The sequence below is a fragment of the Gorilla gorilla genome, chromosome 11, assembly GCF_029281585.2.
Source record: "Gorilla gorilla gorilla isolate KB3781 chromosome 11, NHGRI_mGorGor1-v2.1_pri, whole genome shotgun sequence".
Lineage (NCBI taxonomy): Eukaryota > Metazoa > Chordata > Mammalia > Primates > Hominidae > Gorilla > Gorilla gorilla.
This window is the reverse complement of record NC_073235.2, coordinates 130,676,292-130,696,593: the sequence shown is the minus strand read 5'-3', so window position 1 is coordinate 130,696,593 and position 20,302 is coordinate 130,676,292. Positions and strand designations below refer to the sequence as shown.

At 39.9% G+C, this 20,302-nt stretch overlaps 1 protein-coding gene across 3 annotated transcripts in view; it reads left to right on the top strand.

Moving 5' to 3' along the window:
• Window positions 1-19,520, top strand: part of SPHKAP (SPHK1 interactor, AKAP domain containing) — a 206,858-nt gene extending 187,338 nt beyond the window's left edge. The window contains exons 8-12 of one of the 3 annotated variants that reach the window (XM_004033306.4): window positions 3,804-3,989; window positions 5,877-5,963; window positions 8,162-8,214; window positions 8,304-8,488; window positions 17,613-19,520. In XM_004033306.4, the coding sequence (XP_004033354.4) occupies window positions 3,804-3,989; window positions 5,877-5,963; window positions 8,162-8,214; window positions 8,304-8,488; window positions 17,613-17,756 (655 nt within the window). In that variant the 3' untranslated portion in view covers window positions 17,757-19,520. Of the gene's footprint in view, window positions 1-3,803; window positions 3,990-4,340; window positions 5,964-8,161; window positions 8,215-8,303; window positions 8,489-17,612 lie in introns of those variants that run through there. The other 2 variants (XM_031008864.2, XM_019022840.3) reach the window with 2 other exon arrangements.
• The last annotated feature ends 782 nt before the right edge of the window (window positions 19,521-20,302 follow it).

The following is a 20,302-nucleotide window of genomic DNA, read 5'->3' as shown; positions in this document are numbered from 1 at the left end:
GACTTTTTACCTAGGCAAGTGAATGGTTTGGGAACCTTCTCCTTTGTATCTGGTTCTTGGCTCATTTGCACTGTGTTAGGGATATGTGTATTATTTCCATTTGTCATCAATGAACTTTTCTTTCATTTGAATTTAAGTCCATGCCGCCTCTTTGGCTGCACCATTCTCCTCCTTCCTCCCTACACGATTTGGAAAAATCTCAATATTTCAACAAGAAAAACCAAGCAAGGACCTTCTTTCACAAAGTGTTAGCAGCATAGCATACTAGAAATAATCACACCTCAATGCCAAACCTACCCAGAACACTGTGAGAAGGACGGTCAGGATCAAGCATCCAAAGCCTTTTGTAAAATTCCTTAGGTGACAAGTTCGCACATCAAAAAGGAGATTTTTAATCACACTCAAAAAGTTATGCATTTGAAACTCTGCTCTCTATATGAGAACTTTTTTAAATTGTTAAAATATAACCATTCTCAGAGAACAGATAACAGTACTAATTCTAAGATTGAGGAAAATTACATAGACCTTTCTGCAGCCAATATTTTACTTTAAATGAAAGAGGCCACCCGTCTTAGGTTGTATTCCCTGGGAACAGACTCTGAGAGGGAGAGCTGCAGGCAGATAATTTGTCAGGGTGTTCTCTGCAGAAATATATGCATACCCATGTAAGGAAGTGGGAAAGGCAGGATTGGCCAAGAGGAGAGGTCCTTCCCAAGTGTGTCTGCAACTGAGGCCTCGGCACATCCTGCAGGAAACCCCGAAGATGGGATGGGCTGTCAGTTTTTATGCAAATGGAAGCAAGGAGTGGGCTTTTGTATCTCTATGTTAGCCAGACATTAGGATCCTCACTGGGAAAGGGTCTAACCTTGGCAAGGCAATTCCTTCACTGAGGGTAATTCCCAGTGTGTACAGTCAGCAGCCTGTGTTCTCCACAGTCAGGGTACCATGGCCTGGAGTAAAACAATCCAGCATCTACTAGATCAAGTGACTATTATTACTGTCAATAGCAAAATACGCTGTTGCTTTTTGTTTGTAGTCATTTATGTCTGTTAATGTCAAAAACATAAATACTGTTAGTTTTTGATGACCCTGTAAGTAGTCTGCAGACAAATTTCCATGAACATGTTTACATTTCTGTCCATCAGAGTTTCCTGAGCAAAGGGCACTGATACCTGAATTAAAGGGTGATTGAATATTAACCCTAAAGGCCGGGCGCGGTGGCTCATGCCTGTAATCCCAGCATTTTGGGAGGCCCAGGAGTGCAGGTCACTTGAGTTCGAGACCAGCCCAGCCAACATGGCAAATCCTATCTCTACTAAAAATAAAAAAATTAGCCAGGCATGGTGACACATGCCTGTAATCCCAGCTACTTGGGAGGCTGAGGCAGGGGAATTGCTTATATCTGGGAGACGGAGGTTGCAGTGAGCCGAGATCATGCTACTGCACTTCAGCCTGGGCAACAAAGCAAGACTTTGTCTCAAACAAACACACAAACAAACAAAAAACTACCAGCTTGCAAGTAGTGCCACATCTCAGATCTTTCACAGTTTACAACTTAACAAGTGGAGCTCTCTAGACTCAGAGTGTGGCTCTGCTTATGAAACTAGACACTTTTAGCAATAACATATTCATCTGAAGAATAGTTTATGTGTTCACAGCTCTGTTCTTAAAATACAAACAAGTGCAAACATTCTTAATAACGAATATTATATACACAAATAACTATATGTACTAGAATGTGACTCAGGAAGCCCTCCATTTCACCAAAAAGAAAGAAAAATAGATTGCTTCAACCATTCAAGGGAGAGAGCTCCAGCTAAGAAGATTAAGAAAGGCCTTGGGGAGGTGGGAGTGTCTTGGTTGAGGCTTGAGGGGTAGTGAGAAGCAAAGATCAAAACAGCGAGTTATTAGACGTGATTCTTAACAAAAGCATGTTATTAGACTTAATGAATTATATAATTTATTAATAAAGAAAAAATACTTATTGGATACTTATATACAGGCACTAAGCTAAATGCATTAAATGATTTTTTTTCTAATTTATGTCTTCCAAAAACCTTTATGAGATGTTGTTACTTTTCTTGGAGAGATTTATTAACTTAAGTTGAACAGGTGACAAGTCGTGGAACAGGAATCTACAGCAGTTGGATGGCAGAAAGTATGCTCAAAGCACACTTCTCCACCATTTGGTCAGAGGACTCAACTAGGCAAAGGCTGGGAGGCAAGAAATCCCTGCATTTTTGAAAAACAGTAGATAGTTTTGTTTGTTAAGTAGTGATTAGGGTTGTGGCACATGAAACTTGATAAGCAGGGGGAGCCCACGACTGACAGAGTTTGGCTTCAGGAAGTTCCTGAAGGCTCCTGACAAGAGCAACCAACAATATGCTTTAGGAACTTTAATCTGGCACCAGGGTTAAGAAGGTTTTGAAAGTGGATGACTAGTTGAAGCACAACCGTTGGAAGGCTGGTGCACTATAGTCCAGGCAAGCACACAAGGTCTAAATGTCTAGTACCAACTCGTGTTTCAGGATAAGCCCTCCAATCTCACTGGGCTTCTGGATCTTCATCTACAGGAAATCTTCCTTCCAAATCTGGAATTCTAGCAATTTAGAAAGACAAATTAAAGTATGTTGGTGTAACAGTAATTGAGGGTTTTGCCATTAAAAGTAATTGCAAAAGCTTTAGAGTTGGAACTGAATGAACAAAGAAATTTATTGAATGTAAAGGGCAAAGAGGAGAAATTGGAAGACTGCAAGATTTTAAGCCTAGGCACACAGAAAAGTCAATGGAAATAAGAAGCCCGGGAAGAGGGTGGGAAGGCAATTAGAATTCGTTTTAGATGTATTGATTTTGAGATGTTAATGAGATATGCAGAAGACCCGCTTGTAAAGGAGCCCAGAATCCAGAAGAAGGGTCCTGGCTGGGATCCAGACTTGGAAGCTATTTTCACAGACAGGCAAGTGGATGAGATTGCTTAGGAACCGACTGTGGAAAGGAGGACAGGAAATCAATCAGAGCCAGCTATAGCTACACTTAAAGGAAAAACAGAGAACTGGGTTCCAGGCAAGAAGGGACCAGAGAGACAGAAATTCACAGGCGGCCAGGGAGGAGAAGCTTCAAGAACAAAGGCCTGTCAGATCAAGGGTTAAATGCTCTGGAGAGCTCCTTGGTCTAAAAATGCAAGTGCTCATCCAGAAGAGTGGTGCTGATATAAATCAGGGGTTTCAGAGGGAGGAGATAGGGTAAAATACAGCACAAAATATAGTGCAAGTGCAAAATACAGAGGCATGCATATCAAAATATAGAGGCAGCTTGCTTTTTACCAAGTCAGTGCAAAATGACTTGGTAAAAAGCACCAGAAACCGGGTAGGTATTTTTCTAATGATCCTCTTGCATTAGAATCAACTAGGAGTGATTGATAAAAATGCAGATTTGTGGACCTCCTTCCAGAAACACTGAATCATAATCTCTCTGGTGAATGCTTTGTGTATCTTCTTTTTAAACATCATTGTCCCTCAATAATTCTTTTGTGTGTAGGCCAGGCTACATACATTCAACCTGTTTTTCAAATGATTGGAGGGAGTCAGTAGAAAGAGATTAATAGAAGAGATGGAAAAGCTGGCTGATGGGGGGTAATCCTGAAAAGGCAAATGGGACCTAGGGCACAGCAGAAGGATCAGCCCAGGGAGACTGCCTGTGTCCAGTGACATCTTGTTTTTTGGGACTCTACAAAGTGGCTCTGTGAAGTTTCTGTGTGTGTGTGTGTGCTGCCTCTCTTGGTAATAATATCTTGCCCTCTACAGTGACAGCCTTGATACCAGAGATGTACCAGAGGCTGAAGCCTCCACAGAAGCCAGAGCCCCCGATGAGGCCCCCAACCCTCCAAGCAGCAGCGAGGAGAGCACAGGCAGCTGGACCCAGCTTGCCAACGAGGAGGACAACCCAGATGACACAAGTAGCTTTCTCCAGCTCAGTGAGCGATCCATGAGGTACCTGCTCTTCCCTTGAATTCCCAGGGAAATTGGTCTCAACACAGATTCTAAAAATGCATTTTAATGGTTCTCTGCAAAGGGTCCCTAATAAAGAGAGAAGGAGAGAACAAAAAACGGAAAGCTCCCACTATGTCGAGGGCCTGCCTGTCATGATTTGTGCTGAGACGTATCTTAATATCCAGTTATGGCTTAAATTACTTCGGCCGTGATTAAGAATGAGCTGTGTTCCCTTCCCTGCAAGCCCTAGCTAGAACATTCAATGATGACAACTGTAAATGTTTTTAAATGGTGAGCTGCTTTTACACCTGGTGTGTTTGATACTCTGTCTCTGGTTCATTTGTATTTCAGATGCAACACAGGCTGGGTTTACACGAGGCAAGTGTTTCCACACTGTGTTGTATTGTTTGGCCTGACTGTTCCTCCCTCTATCTCCCCTGCCCTCTGTATTGTTCCTCCCAAAAAGCTAGAGAGGAGATTAAGAGACATCCGATTTGGAAGGGCTCAAGCCAGTCAGGAGACATTAACTAAAATCTATTCCTTGCTGAGGTGGAACCTCTAAAAGACTCCCTGTGTTTCTGCCCAAAATCTCATTTGATACTGAACCACAAACTTTGCACAGAGGCCAAATGGAAAATGGGATCAGCATCTGGGTGTATGTATGACTCTTGGAAAGTTTTATTTCTGGGAGTTTAGTCTGTTTAGACTTAACATTTCACAATGTTAAACAGTTTGTCAAAACTTCTAAAACTAGCAGAAAGTATTACAAGATAGAAACAAAAAGCAAAGAGAACTCGAATCTTTGGGCTAAACAGTAAGGTTTATGGGGTTGATTATCTCCAGTGCAATTTTGAGCCATCAGGTTTCAATACATGAATATGCCTGGTGCCCCCCTCAAAAGCTAAGACAAGAATTTAAATTCGAGGGCATCCAGTTGATATTTTCTACTTTTAGAGTACCATCTACTCTTGGTATATCCAGGAGAAAGCTGTCCCACTACACGACGCACCACCACTCACCCTTTGGAAGCCTTGCTTGAAAGAGACATCACTGGAAACAGAGAAGGTGTGAGGAGACTGAGTGGTTTGGTGAAATTGGATATATTTCATTTCACAAGCACAAACAGAGCCTAGAAATTGGCTCAACTTTGCTGTGTTTCAGTCAGTAAGTTCCAGGCTAGTAACTAGACCATATGTTGATTGTGCAGCCTATGAACACGATGCAATCTGCGGTCCTCCTTCTCTACAGTAAAAAAGGTACCAGGTGTTGCTCTTTCTTGAAGATTGTAAGATAAAGGAGTGATAAAACATTGACATTGCCCAGCTTTGTTCTTATGGTTCTGTAGTCTCATGGGAAAATAGCAAGCCAGATGCTCAGCCTATGAAATCCTATGGAATGTCCCTGAGAAAATCCCCCAAATGTCAAAGGGAGAACATGAGTCCACTGGTTTCTGTCAAAACTGGTTCCTGCCAGCCCATGTTTTCAGAAGTTCCTTCATCTCTGCAGGTGTCCCCAGCAGCAAGAAATCTCTTGCCGGTAGATAAATACCTTCACCGTAACTAGAATGAAGAAAAGAGGCAGACTGATTGTTACCCCCTAGGTGTGATCTACCAGTTGTGATACCACTTCAGAAAGTGGTATCACAACTTATTATTATTCACAAATTGTTATTAGTATTATTATTATCTGCTGAGCTGGTTAGGCTTATGTCTTATTATGATTTCTCTTAATTTGGTCAGAAATAAATATGAATTGAGGTGTCCTAGGCACAAAGCGATATTTTTCTGGGGACCAAAGGAAGGAGCTTGTACAACAATGGAACATCACTGTCAGCAGCATGTTAGAGGGTGGAGATGGGCATTAATATGTAAACTTTTGCTTTGTCAGCAATGGCAACAGTAGTGCCACTAGCAGTCTTGGCATTATGGATCTGGACATTTATCAGGAAAGCATGCCATCTTCTCCCATGATTAAGTAAGTAGCCACTGAGATGCAGTGATTGTGAGACCACTACTCCAATTCCATCTGGCAATCCATTTTGATCATTCAGGTTGTGCCCAACCACTGACCTCATCATGTCTGTACTGCTGTGGTTCCATGTCACTGGAGGAAGAATTCAAGCCTAGAATAGGCCCTGCCCTACCACCACCTGCTTTCTGGGTTTCAAATCTGCCCCCTGTGAAATAATCATTTCAGATAAAACTTATCAATATAATCTGAAGTGTATGTCATTTTACCTACCTAGAAACAGAAGCAAGAATCCATTTAAATTATACCATGCCAACTAAAGAAGACTACTCAATAGTCTTCACTATAAAACATAATCATTTCAATAAAATCAAATGTGAATGGCTTTTCCTTTACATGTAGAAACCTGGAATTATCACTACTAAATGTGTCTAATATTACATGGTTGTCATGATGGATATGTGTCATTCCCACCCAGTGACTATGCTCTCCACAATATGGGGACTTCCTTAAGAAGAAAGGAAAAAAGGACTTAGAGAAGGACAAGTACTTTTAGGAAGTACATACATCCTAAAATATGGCGCAAAAAGAGAGGGCAGCATGAGGTCGGGACTACTTCTAGAATATGTGGTTATTCTGGAAAATTAAAATGATTGAAATCTATTTTTGACCATTGTGATTTAGCTTATGATTTGGAGATTTCTGAAATTTCAGAGCAATGATAAATAAGTATAGGCTAAAGTTGTTCCCTGACCTATTTTCTCAATCACTGTCTATAACTACAGCACTTTTATTTCACCATTTAACTAGTTGTGCTCCTCAGTGATTGAGGGTGACAGTGGTTCCTTTGTTGCTCCACACAGCCATTATTCACAAGTAGAGATGAGCATACACATTATCTTGTTTTTTTGTTTTGTTTTGTTTTCTTTTGTTTTAAGGAGAAACCAAAAACCAAAACAAACAAAAACTACCTTGGGGTAAATTTATTTTTCTCTTTCAGGAAACATTTATTTAGCTACTTTTCCCAACTTTCTCTGCAATATGAGCCTATGACCCTACAACCCCAGGGAAAATCTGTATTCTGAGGAAGCCAAGAAATCACCTCCATGGTCAGCATCCTGCAGCTCCAAAACAGCAGAAACTGTGCCTCCCATTTGTCATACCCCCTATGTCACTTGCATAGAGATCTAGAAGAAAATCTAGATCCTTGAAAAATTAGCATTTCTGCAAATAAATAGGTATGAATGAAAGAATTACTATACTCTTTCTCTCAACATCAGGAACACAATGGAATTTTTCAGCCATATCTTAGCAGTAGCAGAATGAGAGAATCATCTATCGTCAAACAACACATTTTTGAGGGCTCCTGTACTCTAATTTCTAGACACGACAAAAATATAGGACAACCACAGGCTTCCCAGGATAGCCACTTCCTTTCAGCTGCTGGCCATATGTTCTTACTTTAGAAACATTTACCAAGTCCTCCCACTACATGCAAGGTTCTGTAATAAGTACACACCATATGAAAACACCTCCAATATTAAACTCTACCATATCTAATGAAATACTTCAGTTATGAGTCCCTCATTCTAAACCACCCAGCCTGCTACACTTCCCCAAAAAAAAGAAAGAAAAAGAAAAATTTTAATTGTGATATTTTGCTGTCAAATTTAAGTTCTGCAGTTTGTTGGTTGTCTTTTTTCTTATTTCAGATCAAAGAACCATATACATGTAAAATTATTTTTTAAATAAAAGCTATGTTGCTATTGTAGTATAGAAAAAAAGTTGTGACAAGATGGGAACATATGATTCATTAAGATGAAAGTAAAATGCAAAAGAATAAATCTCCAAATCAGAACTAGTTACCCACAAAATCTCTCTTTCATTGTTTAAACCTATGAAGGTTTATGGTAAGGAGGTTGAAGAGAAGGTTGCATCTCTCAGTCTCCCACACCAGCTATCCTAACTAAAGTAACTTGAGTTATCTGGCCTGTTGTTGTTGTTGGAGGACATTTATTGCAGACCCAGTGATCTTACATAATAGCCACGTTGGTGTTTTCCCAGCATTACTCTACTCTACAAAAACAATAAATCCAGAATGAACTTCAGAAGCTTTTAGATCAGTAAGACCCATCGCCTCATCTTTCATTTACAGCTTACTCTTCTAAACATTACCAACCATATACTGTTGTTTTCTCCCAAAGTGAATTAGTAGAAGAAAAGGAGATTCTTAAAGAACAGTCAGAAAGCATAGAGGGTAAGCCACCTTCCCATACTTTTGACACACAATTGCCTGGGCTGTCCCTTTGGAAAGAAGGATAAGGCTGTGGTTGTGTCTGTTCTCAGCACCTGCATCTGGACTGCCTATGGGAACAGCCAGCCCCCGGAGGAGCCTGCTGGTGATCAACTTTGACCTGGAACCAGAGTGTCCAGATGCCGAGCTCCGAGCCACTCTGCAGTGGATAGCTGCCTCCGAACTTGGGATTCCCACCATCTACTTTAAGAAATCTCAGGAAAACAGAATTGAAAAGGTATCATGTACCAGGTTTGGAACACAATAAAGCTTTGTGATTTCATCACCACTGGAAACTCAGTAAATGCTCAGTAAACCTATGTCCATTTGAATTATTTGATCCTGACTGTTCTTGATCTTAAAATTGTGGCTAGAACATTGAAATCTTCCACCTGTGTAAATATAATATACTTAGCGTTTCTTTGATCCTTACTTTGTCTTGGCTAGTAGTAGGTGGTCGTGAGAAAAGTAAATTGAGGGGATGGGAACTTTTTTAGAGTCTGTTATTTTTTTGGTGTTTTCTTGCTCTGGGACAAACTTCTTGATAGTACTCCTTTAAATAAAAGAAAGAAAGAAGAACCTGATATATAACAGAAACCAAAGTGAGGCCACACTGACATCTAAAACAGGCCAAGAGAAGGCATTTTTAATTCCTTTCCAAACAGGTTCGTGTTAGGAAGACTTTTTATTTATTATTCTCCACCTACCAGAAATATAAAGCTAGGGAAGAGATCCTTGGCCAACATCAAAATTAATAGTAACTATCACTCTAATTCTATATCTCTAAGACCTACCATTAACTGCGGTAGAATCTTAGCTATTAAGAGTAAGGCATGAATCTGTCTCCCAATGTCTTCAAGCTCAATTTTCCATAATTTAAAAGTAGACTCATTTTAAAAGATTTCAAATTAATAATAACATACTAGTTTTCTATTGCTGTGTAACAAACTGTCACAAATTTACCAGCTTAAAACAGCACTCAGCTCTGTAGGTCCAAAGTTAGGGTGAGTTCTACTGTAATCTTTGCTTTAGGTTTTATAAGGTGGAAATTAAGGCATTAGCCTGACTGGGCACTTATCCAAAAGTTCCAGGGAAGAGAAAGAGTCCAAGCTCATTCAGATTGTTGTGCTAATTCAGTTCCATGTGGTTGTAGGACTGAGGTCCTTTTTCCCTGCTGGCTGTCAGCAGAGGGCCGCTCTCAGTGCCCAGAGGCCACCCACATTCTCTGTCACATGGCTCCTTTATGTCCTTTTGGTGTCAATCTCCCTGATACCTTCAGCCACCAGCCAGAAAAAGCTCTGTCTTTAAAGAGTTTGTGTGATTAGGCCAGGTGCGGTGGCTCATGCCTATAATCCCAGGCCTTTGGGAGGCCAAGGTGGGCAGATCACCTGAGGTCAGGAGTTCAAGACCAGCCTGACCAACATGGTGAAACCCCATCTCTACTTAAAAAAAAAACAAAAACAAAAATTAGCCAGGCATGGTGGCAGGCACCTGTAATCCTGGCTACTCGGGAGGCTGAGACAGGAGAATCGCTTGAACCCAGGAGGTGGAGGTTGCAGTGAGCCGAGATTCCACCACTGCACTCCATCCTGGGTGGCAGTCAGACATTGTCTCAAAAAAGAATAAGTGTGATTAGATTATAATTACCTGATAGGTTTCTGATTAACTCAAAGGTAACTGATAAATCCTTTTTGCTATGTAAGGTAGCGTAATAAGGGCATGATATCGCATCCTATTCATGGTCCCAGGGATTAGGGTGAAAAACCTTGAGTACTGTTTTAGGATCCTGCCTATCAAGCCACCAGGTAGGATTTTCATGTCTTATTGTCACAAAGTGCCTCCATGTGCCTCATCCTACTTGCTTCTCAACAAGCCTGTGAAAAAACAGAACAGATATTATTGTCCCTTTTTGACTAGGAGCAAATCGGGTACATGAGCGATTTCCCAGGCCAAGCCCCTGCGCCCTGTTTTCTCCATAAAATACTTCTCAGTAGTTCTTTATTTTAAAAGGATCTTTCTCAAGTTAAATGACCTTGGGCTTACAATCTGGATTTTTTTAACTGTGTAATTGCATTTTAATTCTCAGTGCCAAAATCTAGCAGCCTGAAATGAAATGTTCTTTACCTTCTTGCCCCTGCTTACAGTAGTTAGAACAGCTTCTCTATTTCTGCATCACTAGTCCATGGGATCGACTACAGGAAAAATTGAAAAGGAGACCTAATTCATTTTTCATACCCTTTCTCACTTCAACCTTTTTCCAACTGGTAATTAACACTTCCCTTCATGCCTATGTCTGCCTGCTGTTCTACCCAAAATTATTCTAGGCACCTTCCTATACTTGTCATACTTTCATTTACAAGGTGTTGAGCGGTTCACTATTTGATAAATTCTCCTCTGACCTTACAACTCAGCAGCAAAGGGTGCAATAAAAAAGCATAATCATGTGTGACCCTACCCCCATGCCATACACTGTCCCAAAGACCCCTTGCTATGTAGAGGAGGGAAAAACATTCTCAGGAATACATTCCCAGGCTCATGGGAAAATGAAAGAGGAGCTGGTTCCAACTCTATCTCCTGCCACTCCCTGAATAAGAGCATGACATGGTAGATTTTCAGGTGGTATCTGAATGGAATAGATGTTTGTACAATGTATCTTCTTGAAAAAACAATGTTATGTGAATATATGTCTCATAAATCCCCATTCGGTACAAGGGTAAGAGGTGTCTCACAAACACCTGAGTTACACAAATCATGCCCTGACTTGGTATTTGTTTATCCCGACATGATTTTCGATTCTCGAAGAGAATGCTTGTTTTTGGATACAACTATTTTTCTGAGAAAATAGACATTACGCTAATGTTATTAAGAAGGATATTAAATGATATTTCACTCATTCAATTAGCACCAGCTCAAGAACCTTAATTCTAAATAATGTAATTTTAGGAACATAATCTCCTAATTTTTCTTTTGAGTCATCTAAGACTCTCTGCACATAGTGGCTTTTCCACGAATACGAGTACCATTTGTTGTCTGTGACTGAACTGGTTAAAGAAAAAAAACCCTTAAGCAACATTTTGATAATCTTTCTTTTATCAATAGTACTTTTGGGGGCCTTATTCTGGATGTTATTTAATTAGCCAGGTAGTTAAGTGGCCATTTTCAAGTGGTGTACAAAAGAGAGCACGTCTTCCACGGAGGCTGTGTCATACGAGAACAGCGGTGTCTCGTTAGCTTCTCATCAGCTTAGATAAGGTTAAAGAAATGTCTCTACAAAGTCCAGAAAATGTCATCTTCCCACTGTCACTAGGGTATTGGACAATATTCACAGATGAATCCCTGAGTTCCTATTTGTGTGAATCCTAAAATTTTTGGGGGCTAATTAGTCTATGTGTTTTATTTTACAGTGTTCCCAATTTACTAACCTTCTTGCCTTGTGAAAAGAGAGGTATGTGCTAGGGAACAGGGTCTCAGGAATTCATAATGAAACAGCTCATCTTTCCCACCACTGCCCAGGAACTTGGCCTTGGAGTTGGAGGGCACCTAAAGGCAACTCACCACTAATTCCATCCTTTGTTCAACTTAAAAGGCAAATTCCAAACATTCTGAATGCCCAATATACTCCTCTCGTGACAAATGGTACTTCATTTTCAAATTTTCCCTTTCACTTGTGTTTTATCTAGTTATTAAAAAGCTAAATGCACCTGAAAATCATACATTCAGAACATTCATCAGGTCTTAAGCATCTACAAATGCCAGGCACTGTTATACACCCTGGAGATACAGTGAGCAAGAGACATCACTTCCTACCCTCTTAGATTTTACATTCTAATTTAGAACAGACCAAAGGTAAGAAGAATATAAACGGAGAGAAGCTCAGATGGTAAATAGCAACCTTGAGATATGATGGGGACTTTTTCTGGACAAGGGAAATAAGAAGCACATGGAGAATAGTATTTCTCAAACTGTTACCATGAGCCATGTGGGCATGAAACAGTCATGTGGGACAGACATTTATTCACAAATTGGATTGCTAGATCCCTTCTAGGACCTGATCACTTTCTGGGAGTGGAGCCTAGAAATATGCATTTTTAACAATTTCCCACAAGTGATGTGATTCTGATAAACACTGAAGTTTGAGACCTCCTTCCAGAGAAATATCTTAGACGAGCAGCAGAATTTGAGGTGGCCTTAAAGTATCCTAAATCCCAGGGGAAAGATTGCTGAAAATCCTACATCCAATAATCTAAAACACTTTGTAAACCTTGACATCAGTTAACTTGAATGTAATTAATCCAAGGCCAATAAAAGACACGCACATGGCTAATGGTCCTGGTTTTTTAGATCCAAAGATCATTGCTCTCCAGCTCTTCTCTGTTTGAATTCAGTGAGCTTCTCTGAGCTGGGGTAGCTGATGACTTGCCTCTCACAGTAAATTGGTATTTTTCTCATCTTTGAGCCTGCATTGAGAATTATTTCCTTTCTATGGGGGCAGTGCAGAGAAAGGAATGTGCCCAAGGAGGAAATGGGTATGTGCTTACCTTCCTAAGAAAGTGGGCGTCAGAAGAGGAGTGCCTCCCTCTAATTTCTTATTCTATTTTACATACAAAGTGGTGGAAGAAAAATGAAGGAGAAAATGTTGATGGTATTGACTTTTTAAAAAATTTTTTTACTTCCATAGGTTTTTGGGGAATAGGTGGTATTTAGTTATATGAGTAAGTTCCCTAGTGGTGATTTGTGAGACTTTGGTGCACCCATCACCCGACCGGTATACATTGAACCCAATTTGTAGTCTCTTATCCCTCACCTGCCTCCAACCCTTTGCCCCAAGTCTCCAAAGTCCATTATATCATTCATATGCCTTTGCATTCTCATGACTTAGCTCCCACTTATGAGTGAGAACATACGATGTTAGGTTTTCCATTCCTGAGTTACTTAACTTAGAATAATAGTCTCCAATTTGATGGTATTGACTTTTGACTTACCTTTGCAAATACAAAGACAAAAAAACTACAGTTAAGGTTATCAGTTTCAAAGAAACTCATTGGAAAGGAGGGGAAAATTAGAAGAATTTGATACTGAGGCGCTTCATCTGTAATCATAAGAAAGTGCCTTAAACTGAGTCCTTTAGTCAGACTTAGTGCACGTTAGAGTCACGTGGGGAGGTTTTACGAACTCCAGTGCTCCAACCAATTAGATCAGAATCTTCTCCGGGGATGCTGCCCAGGCATCAGGGTTTTGTAAAGGTGCCTGGGGTTCCAGAGTGCAGCCAAGGCTCAGGCTGATAGCTCTACAGGCCTTAATTGCAGAGCAATATAGGGACCAACTCACTTATGCTTAATGCAATCTAATTCTGCCTTGGAGCAAAAGAAGGTAGTTGCTTTCAGAAATCTAAGTTGACTGTTTCCAAAAAATTGCACAACTTGCAACAACTCCCATAGATTTCATGATATAGTTTTGTAAACAATTAATCTAATTTATTAAATGCACCTAAGAATATAAAAGTTATCTCCTATCTTATACTTTTCTTCAAATGAGTCTACAGATGATATACCATCATATAGTTTCTTAAGACAAAATATTTGCTCAAAGAAATGCCAACTATGATCTATGGGAAGGGAACCTAATTATTACTGATTGTGAAATTGCAGAAAATGAAATTATTTTCATTTTTATTTTTCAATGCAGCGGAAAGAAAAACTCAGATCGTGACTTGCTAAAGCTGATTGTGAAAATACCCAGGCAATAGCATGAACAGGCACAATGAGAGCTCTAGGACTTGCTGCCAAATAAAACGTGGTTTTAAAAGCCCAGTAAAGAACTAGAATGTCCTTTTCTGACTTCTTCACAATCTTTTTTCATTCTTACCTTTTTTTAATGGAAGAAAAGAAAACAAGAGTTCTTCTTGCTCATCAGCCCCAAAGATGTTTCCAGGTCTCAATATCCAAGATTAAGTCGTCACGGCCTCAGAGCATGCTCTATTTAGTGGGGCCAGACCATTTTTAAATGCCACTTTACTGGGATATCAGCCTGGACTTAGAAATTATGACAGATTCCAGCTTGTGACCACACCACAAACTATACACAGAGTGGCCTAGCTGGTGAGTTATTTTGACAACTTTGGAGAGACTCTCCTTCACAGGCCCCAAATAGATGGAAAGAAACTGGTGTTAGGGCTTCCAGAAAGGTATGAGGCAGAGAGAATTCTGGGAAGAGTTTAGCAAATATTGGCATCTGCTCCAGAGCTTTGATTCTTCCCCCACCCAGAAAATGACTCAGAGATAAAAGTTGGGGATAAGGTGGTGGTCCCGTAAGCCACGGTTTACAGAAAGGAGCCAAGGCAAATGTCATGTTTCCATCAGTGGAATCTTTACAGACTTGCTAAGTGAAAGGAGGCGCCAAGACTACTGGGGATACCTTAGAGAAGTCTCGAGAAACAAATCAACAACCTGTGAGCCTCTCCCAGTGAGACCTCAGAAACTCAACGTCCAGGCCTTCTGCACTAGGAACTCTACTTTCTAGATTTCCAGTAAGAGCTGGAGAGTGAGGAAAAGCCTGCTTAGTGGAATCATACAAAAGCTGTCATTTTAGCCTTTCTCCCCTTCATTCCCTTCAAGACCGCTATTCCGAAGCCACATGTCATCATCCCTTTGTTCAATCAAAATCATGGCTTGGATCTTACATACACTCTTAGATATAAGTAACAGCTCACAAAATTATTTTTATGTATCTCCATAAATCACTAATAGCTGCTTGAAATGTTCCCTTCCCAAGAGTATTTTCCTTATTAACAAAGCCTTAACCTAAAGGGTTTATAGTCTGTTCCTAAAATGTCAAGAATCAGACAAGAAGCTAAGAAGGGTGGTGAGAGGTCCCAGGCAATGAATACTTTCTCTGAAAACTTTTTTCTTTCTTTCTTTTTTTTTTTTCTGAGATGGAGTCTCACTCTGTCACCCAGGCTGAAGTGCAGTGGTGAGATCTCAGCTCACTGCAACTTCCGCCTCCTAGGTTCAAGCGATTCTCCTACCTCAGCCTCCTGAGTAGCTGTGATTACAGGTGCACGCCACAACGCCCGGTTAATTTTTGTATTTTTAGTAGAGACGTGGTTTTCACCACATTGGTCAGGCTGGTCTCGAATTCCTGACCTCGTGATCAGCCTGCCTCAGCCTCCCAAAGTGCTAGGATTACAGGCGTGAGCCACCGTGCCCAGCCTCTCTGAAATTCTAACACTGAGACTGATGGGAGTGAATGAGCTGGCCCACCGTGGCTGTTACCATGAGCATGAAGCAGCCCCACATCTCACCCCCACAACGTATATTCCCACTCAGTCACCACGTGATAAGAAACGTGCCCCATGACCAGCTTTTATTTTGCTGCTTGCCCACCACTCTCCTACTCCAGGCTCTGTTCAGCCTTTTCCTAGATCTATAACCTCCAGTCATTTTCGAGGAGCACTCCTGCAGTAGAAAATTATTGAGCAACGGCCTCAAGACATGCATGTTTAAATTATATATGCGAAAATACATTACCTAAAGCTCAAGAATGAATACTTAGTGAAAGTTCATCCTCAATGATGCTAAATGTTTACCCATATTCCAAACAGTCTTCTTGAAATCTTTGAATGTATTTGACTCACGCTTGGTCTTGCATCCCTTCTGTCATTCAGCAAATATGCATGGAGCACCTACTATGTGCAGGCACGAGATATGAAAAGATGGCTAAGATGTCCTTCTGCTGGGAGATTGCTGTCTATAGTTGCCATCTGCCTCCCATCTGTCTCCCTTTTCACAACATCCTAACACTCTTTAAGACAATGTTTATATTTCCAGGTATTAAAAGTTAAGGATGTCATTTTCCAGCCTAGGAAATTGCTTTATTTTGATTCAGCCAATACAAGCCAAATGAGTACAATAAAGCACTGATTACTGTAACTGTGCAAATAGTTGGTACCATCACAGCTGGGAGAAGAAACATCATTTAACAGCGGATCTCTATGAGACAACTTCTCAGTAACTGAAATGAATTAACATACTCAAACTGGAAAGAAATTAGCATTCCAGTTCCTGGCTGATCTCTGAAGTCTGAGCAAACAAATACCAAAAAAAAAATAATAATAATTAATTAATTTTTAAAAATCCTAGAAAAAAAATTGAGGAAATAGTAACTGAACCACAATCCTCATCTTTTTAGCAAATAAGGCTCTCCTCCTCCTAAAACAATGCCAAATTTCCAGCCTATTTTTTCTCCCAGTGCTCCAAGTAAATATCAAGAACATAGAATTTACTTATCCATATTCCAAACAGTCTTCTTGAGATCTTTGAATGTATTTGACTCACGCTTGGTCTTGCAACCCTTCTGTCGTTCAGCAAATATGCATGGAGCCCCTACTATGTGCAGGCATAGTTCTTTTGCCACCAATATGCAGAAAGGTGCGGTGGTAGAAAGAGCATTGTACGGAAGTGTTAGAAGACCATGATCCTACTGACAATTTTTCATCTTTCAAGCCCACATCTTTTTCATTGCAAATGCTCACATCATAGAATTGTGACAGAATTGAATGAGATTACATGTGTTAAAATGTTTCCTACAGTTCCTGGCTTTCATTACATCTTTCCTCAAAAAAGTACCTAAGGAGTTAGAGAGTCCTTCACACTGGACTTCATCAGTTCCATGAAGAGAATGACTTATAATTATTTCCCCATTTTTCCTCCCTTCAAGCCCTCAATTTCACTTGCAGTCCAGACTTTCTCTCTAGGCTGTGGCCAATAGAACTGGTACCAATACCCAGGTGACAAATCTAAGGTGTTTCCTCCATCTTTACTGATCCTGTGGCTGTGGAAAGCCAGGCTTTCTTGATCCTTGATTTTAGCCTGGAGGGTGAGGGAGTTGCTTCTCAGGATGGAATGAAGAACCAATAGGTGGTCCTGCTTCAAAGTTTACCACTTGATTTATTTGGCCTAAATTTACACACCTAATGAGATCTTATTTGTGATAGAAATAGAAGGGACTGGGAGCTGTAATACACAGTCCTATTACAGAAAGTCTAACTGAGAAAAAAGCAGACCCAAGAAAACACTAAATATCTAAAAGACTGGCTCTAAAAAAAAAAGAATTAGTCTCATTCCACCTAATCCTCTGCAGTCAATGAATGGCAAACTGCTGTGAAAAAAAAAATTCAGTTGATGAAGTTCGGTAATAATCTGAAATTCTTAAAAAGAAAATAGATTATCCTGGAAAACAGTCCTCTGACACTAGAGACATTTAAAGAGAGACTGGAGAGCCATTGGCTTCGCGAGGGTGGTTGAATGAGGTGGCTTTGAGGACCCTCTGTGCTCTGTGAGCCCTAACTCTCCGTTTTATTTTAGTTTCTAGATGTCGTGCAGCTGGTTCATCGGAAGTCCTGGAAAGTGGGTGATATCTTCCATGCAGTTGTCCAGTACTGCAAAATGCATGAGGAGCAGAAGGATGGGAGACTGAGTCTCTTTGACTGGCTCTTGGAACTGGGATAATAAGGCAGTCTGCCGTATAGATCATTCCTTCCCTTTATTCCAACTTAGATTACAGTGGTTTGTTCTAAATGCTCTAAACATTCTCAAAACATCACATCACATTAGCAGAACTGTAAAAAAAATCTGCTACTCAGATCCACTGCATACAGAATAAGTCAGAGGAAAAGCAAAATATAGGTCTGTCCAAATTCATACAACTTGTGGGTGAGTTCCAAAGAGCTTGGATTAGAAGGGCTGGACAAAGAGAGAATTCAATGGGGCCCAAATTAGAATGCTTATAATGAGACCCAATCTCCAGGAAAACAACACTCACATAAGTTTAATCATATAAAATGATTTGTAATGTCTCTAATTAGATGAATCAACTATAAACAAACTCAGTGGTCAAAATAATTTTTAAAAGTATTCTGTAACCTATATTTTACTTTTCTGATTATATTAAGGGGCTGCCAGCCCGGAGAAATACTTAAGATATGGGTGAGAAATCCCCAGACTTTTATACAAAAGATTTCCACTTTCAAATCAATGTCAGTAGACATTGATAAAAGTATAGCAGCGTCCTCTAGTGAGGTGATTTCATTTATTCCCTGCAGCCCACTGATAAATATCCCACTTCTCCCAAATAGTATGTGGACTCCCAGCTAAGCAGAAAACTATTGTCAATTGTCATTCAACTGAAGAGGAAGATAAAAGATTGTCTTGTTTCCATCACTGTATTACTTGTGTAACATGATTACATAATTCTTATCCTAAGAGAAAGCTTTCATATTTAAAAAAAAAGTCTTTTCAGATAAAATCTGCTTGTGTCTTGAATAATATGAAATACAAACTTTCACTTTATTTTATTGTAAATTATAAAGAGATTATTGTCTTAAATAATATATTGAGTTAGCTTTGAGCTTCCTAAAATATGAAGAGATTGTTGTCTAAAGTCACATATTGACATTGAGCTCGGTGGCCTGTTTCATCACGTATGTGCTGCTACCTGTACAGCAGACATGCCGCTCCAGTGACATTTATAATGACAGAAGCAGGGTAATGGTCCTGTGTTTGACATGATCAGTTAGATCATAGACTTTCCCTGACTCTTAGATATTAGCCTTGAATTGGGGGAAAAGAAGACTTTGACACATTTTAGTTATTTTAATAACAGAGATTTACTCTTTTGAAAAATAAAGGTATCTAATGTCTCCCTAGTAAGTCTTCTTTCCTTCCAACTAAATGACCTACACGGACTTTTATTTTCTTGATCAAAGAGGTGTCTATTAAGGATTTCTGGATATACTATAGTTTTACTCTATTTTTAAAGATCACAAAGTAATTTTAAATGTGAACAAGTTCGCATACCATGAATGCTGGCCTCACCTTCTCTATCATCTACATTTTGAAATGCAAAGAAAGCTCCCTTGTAAGCCATACTTCCTTCCCCACTCCCATCCTAGGATACTTGCCCAGTGCTCATTAGGCATTTCTTATTCAGATAGTCCAAATTTAGGTTATTATGCTTAATTTGACACATTAACCAAATGCCCAGTTTTAAAATATATCCATCAATTCACGCTGAAATGTGCTTCTTTGTGCTATCAAATGGAATAGAATACACTTATTTTTTAAACAATCCCAGAATATTGTGTGTAGACTTTTGTTGTGCTCAAATAAATGTTTACTTATCTCACAAAGCACAAATACTGGATTGTAACCATGTGATGAAGTTATCTATGTTGTACCTAACATTGCAAATTAATCAATAAATCTCTGTTGTCAGATTGTTGATTATTTTTTCTGCAAGAGCTTTAAGCACCTCATAGAAAAAACAGTCCCAGTACAATTGGATAAAGGCCTATATATCCCTTAGAAAAGTTTTGTTGTCCTGCTCTCATTTTTTTGAAAAAGTAAATGTTCTTGGCTTAATTTGTTAAAATCAGTAATATTCATGGAAATCAGTTTCTCAAACTTGGCACTGTTGACATTTGGGACCACCTCATTCTTTGTTGCAGAGGGTTATCCTGAATATTGTGAGATGTTTAGCAACATCCCTGGCCTCTACCCACTAGATGCTAGTAACTAACCCCTCACAGGTGTGATAACCAAAAATATTCCCAGCCTTGCCAAATGTCTCCTGGAGGCCAAAATCATCACTGGTTGAGGACCACTGTTGTCAAGAATGCATTGAAGGACCAGGGCCTGAGTCTCTATGAGGTGTTAAAGGAGGACGTGCCTTCAACCGCCTAGGGAATCCCCATAAGGAGCCTGAACACCGGGCATTTCCCTACCCGAGGCCCATGGAGTGTGGCTTTTACCTTAAATCTGGGGAATAGGAGAAAGAGGCACAAGACAGACAAGGAATCTACAAACCTGGGGATAAACTAACCTAGACTCAAGTAAACTCAAAGTAAACTCATCAGTGATAGAGGTAAGTGGATGATGCTCTTTGAATTCAGGAAATAAACTATTAGAATATATGCAAATAGAACATTGAGAATCATGGGCACTTTGTTTTATTCACTAATAAGGAGGCATGAACATGCTTTGAATTCTCCAGTCAG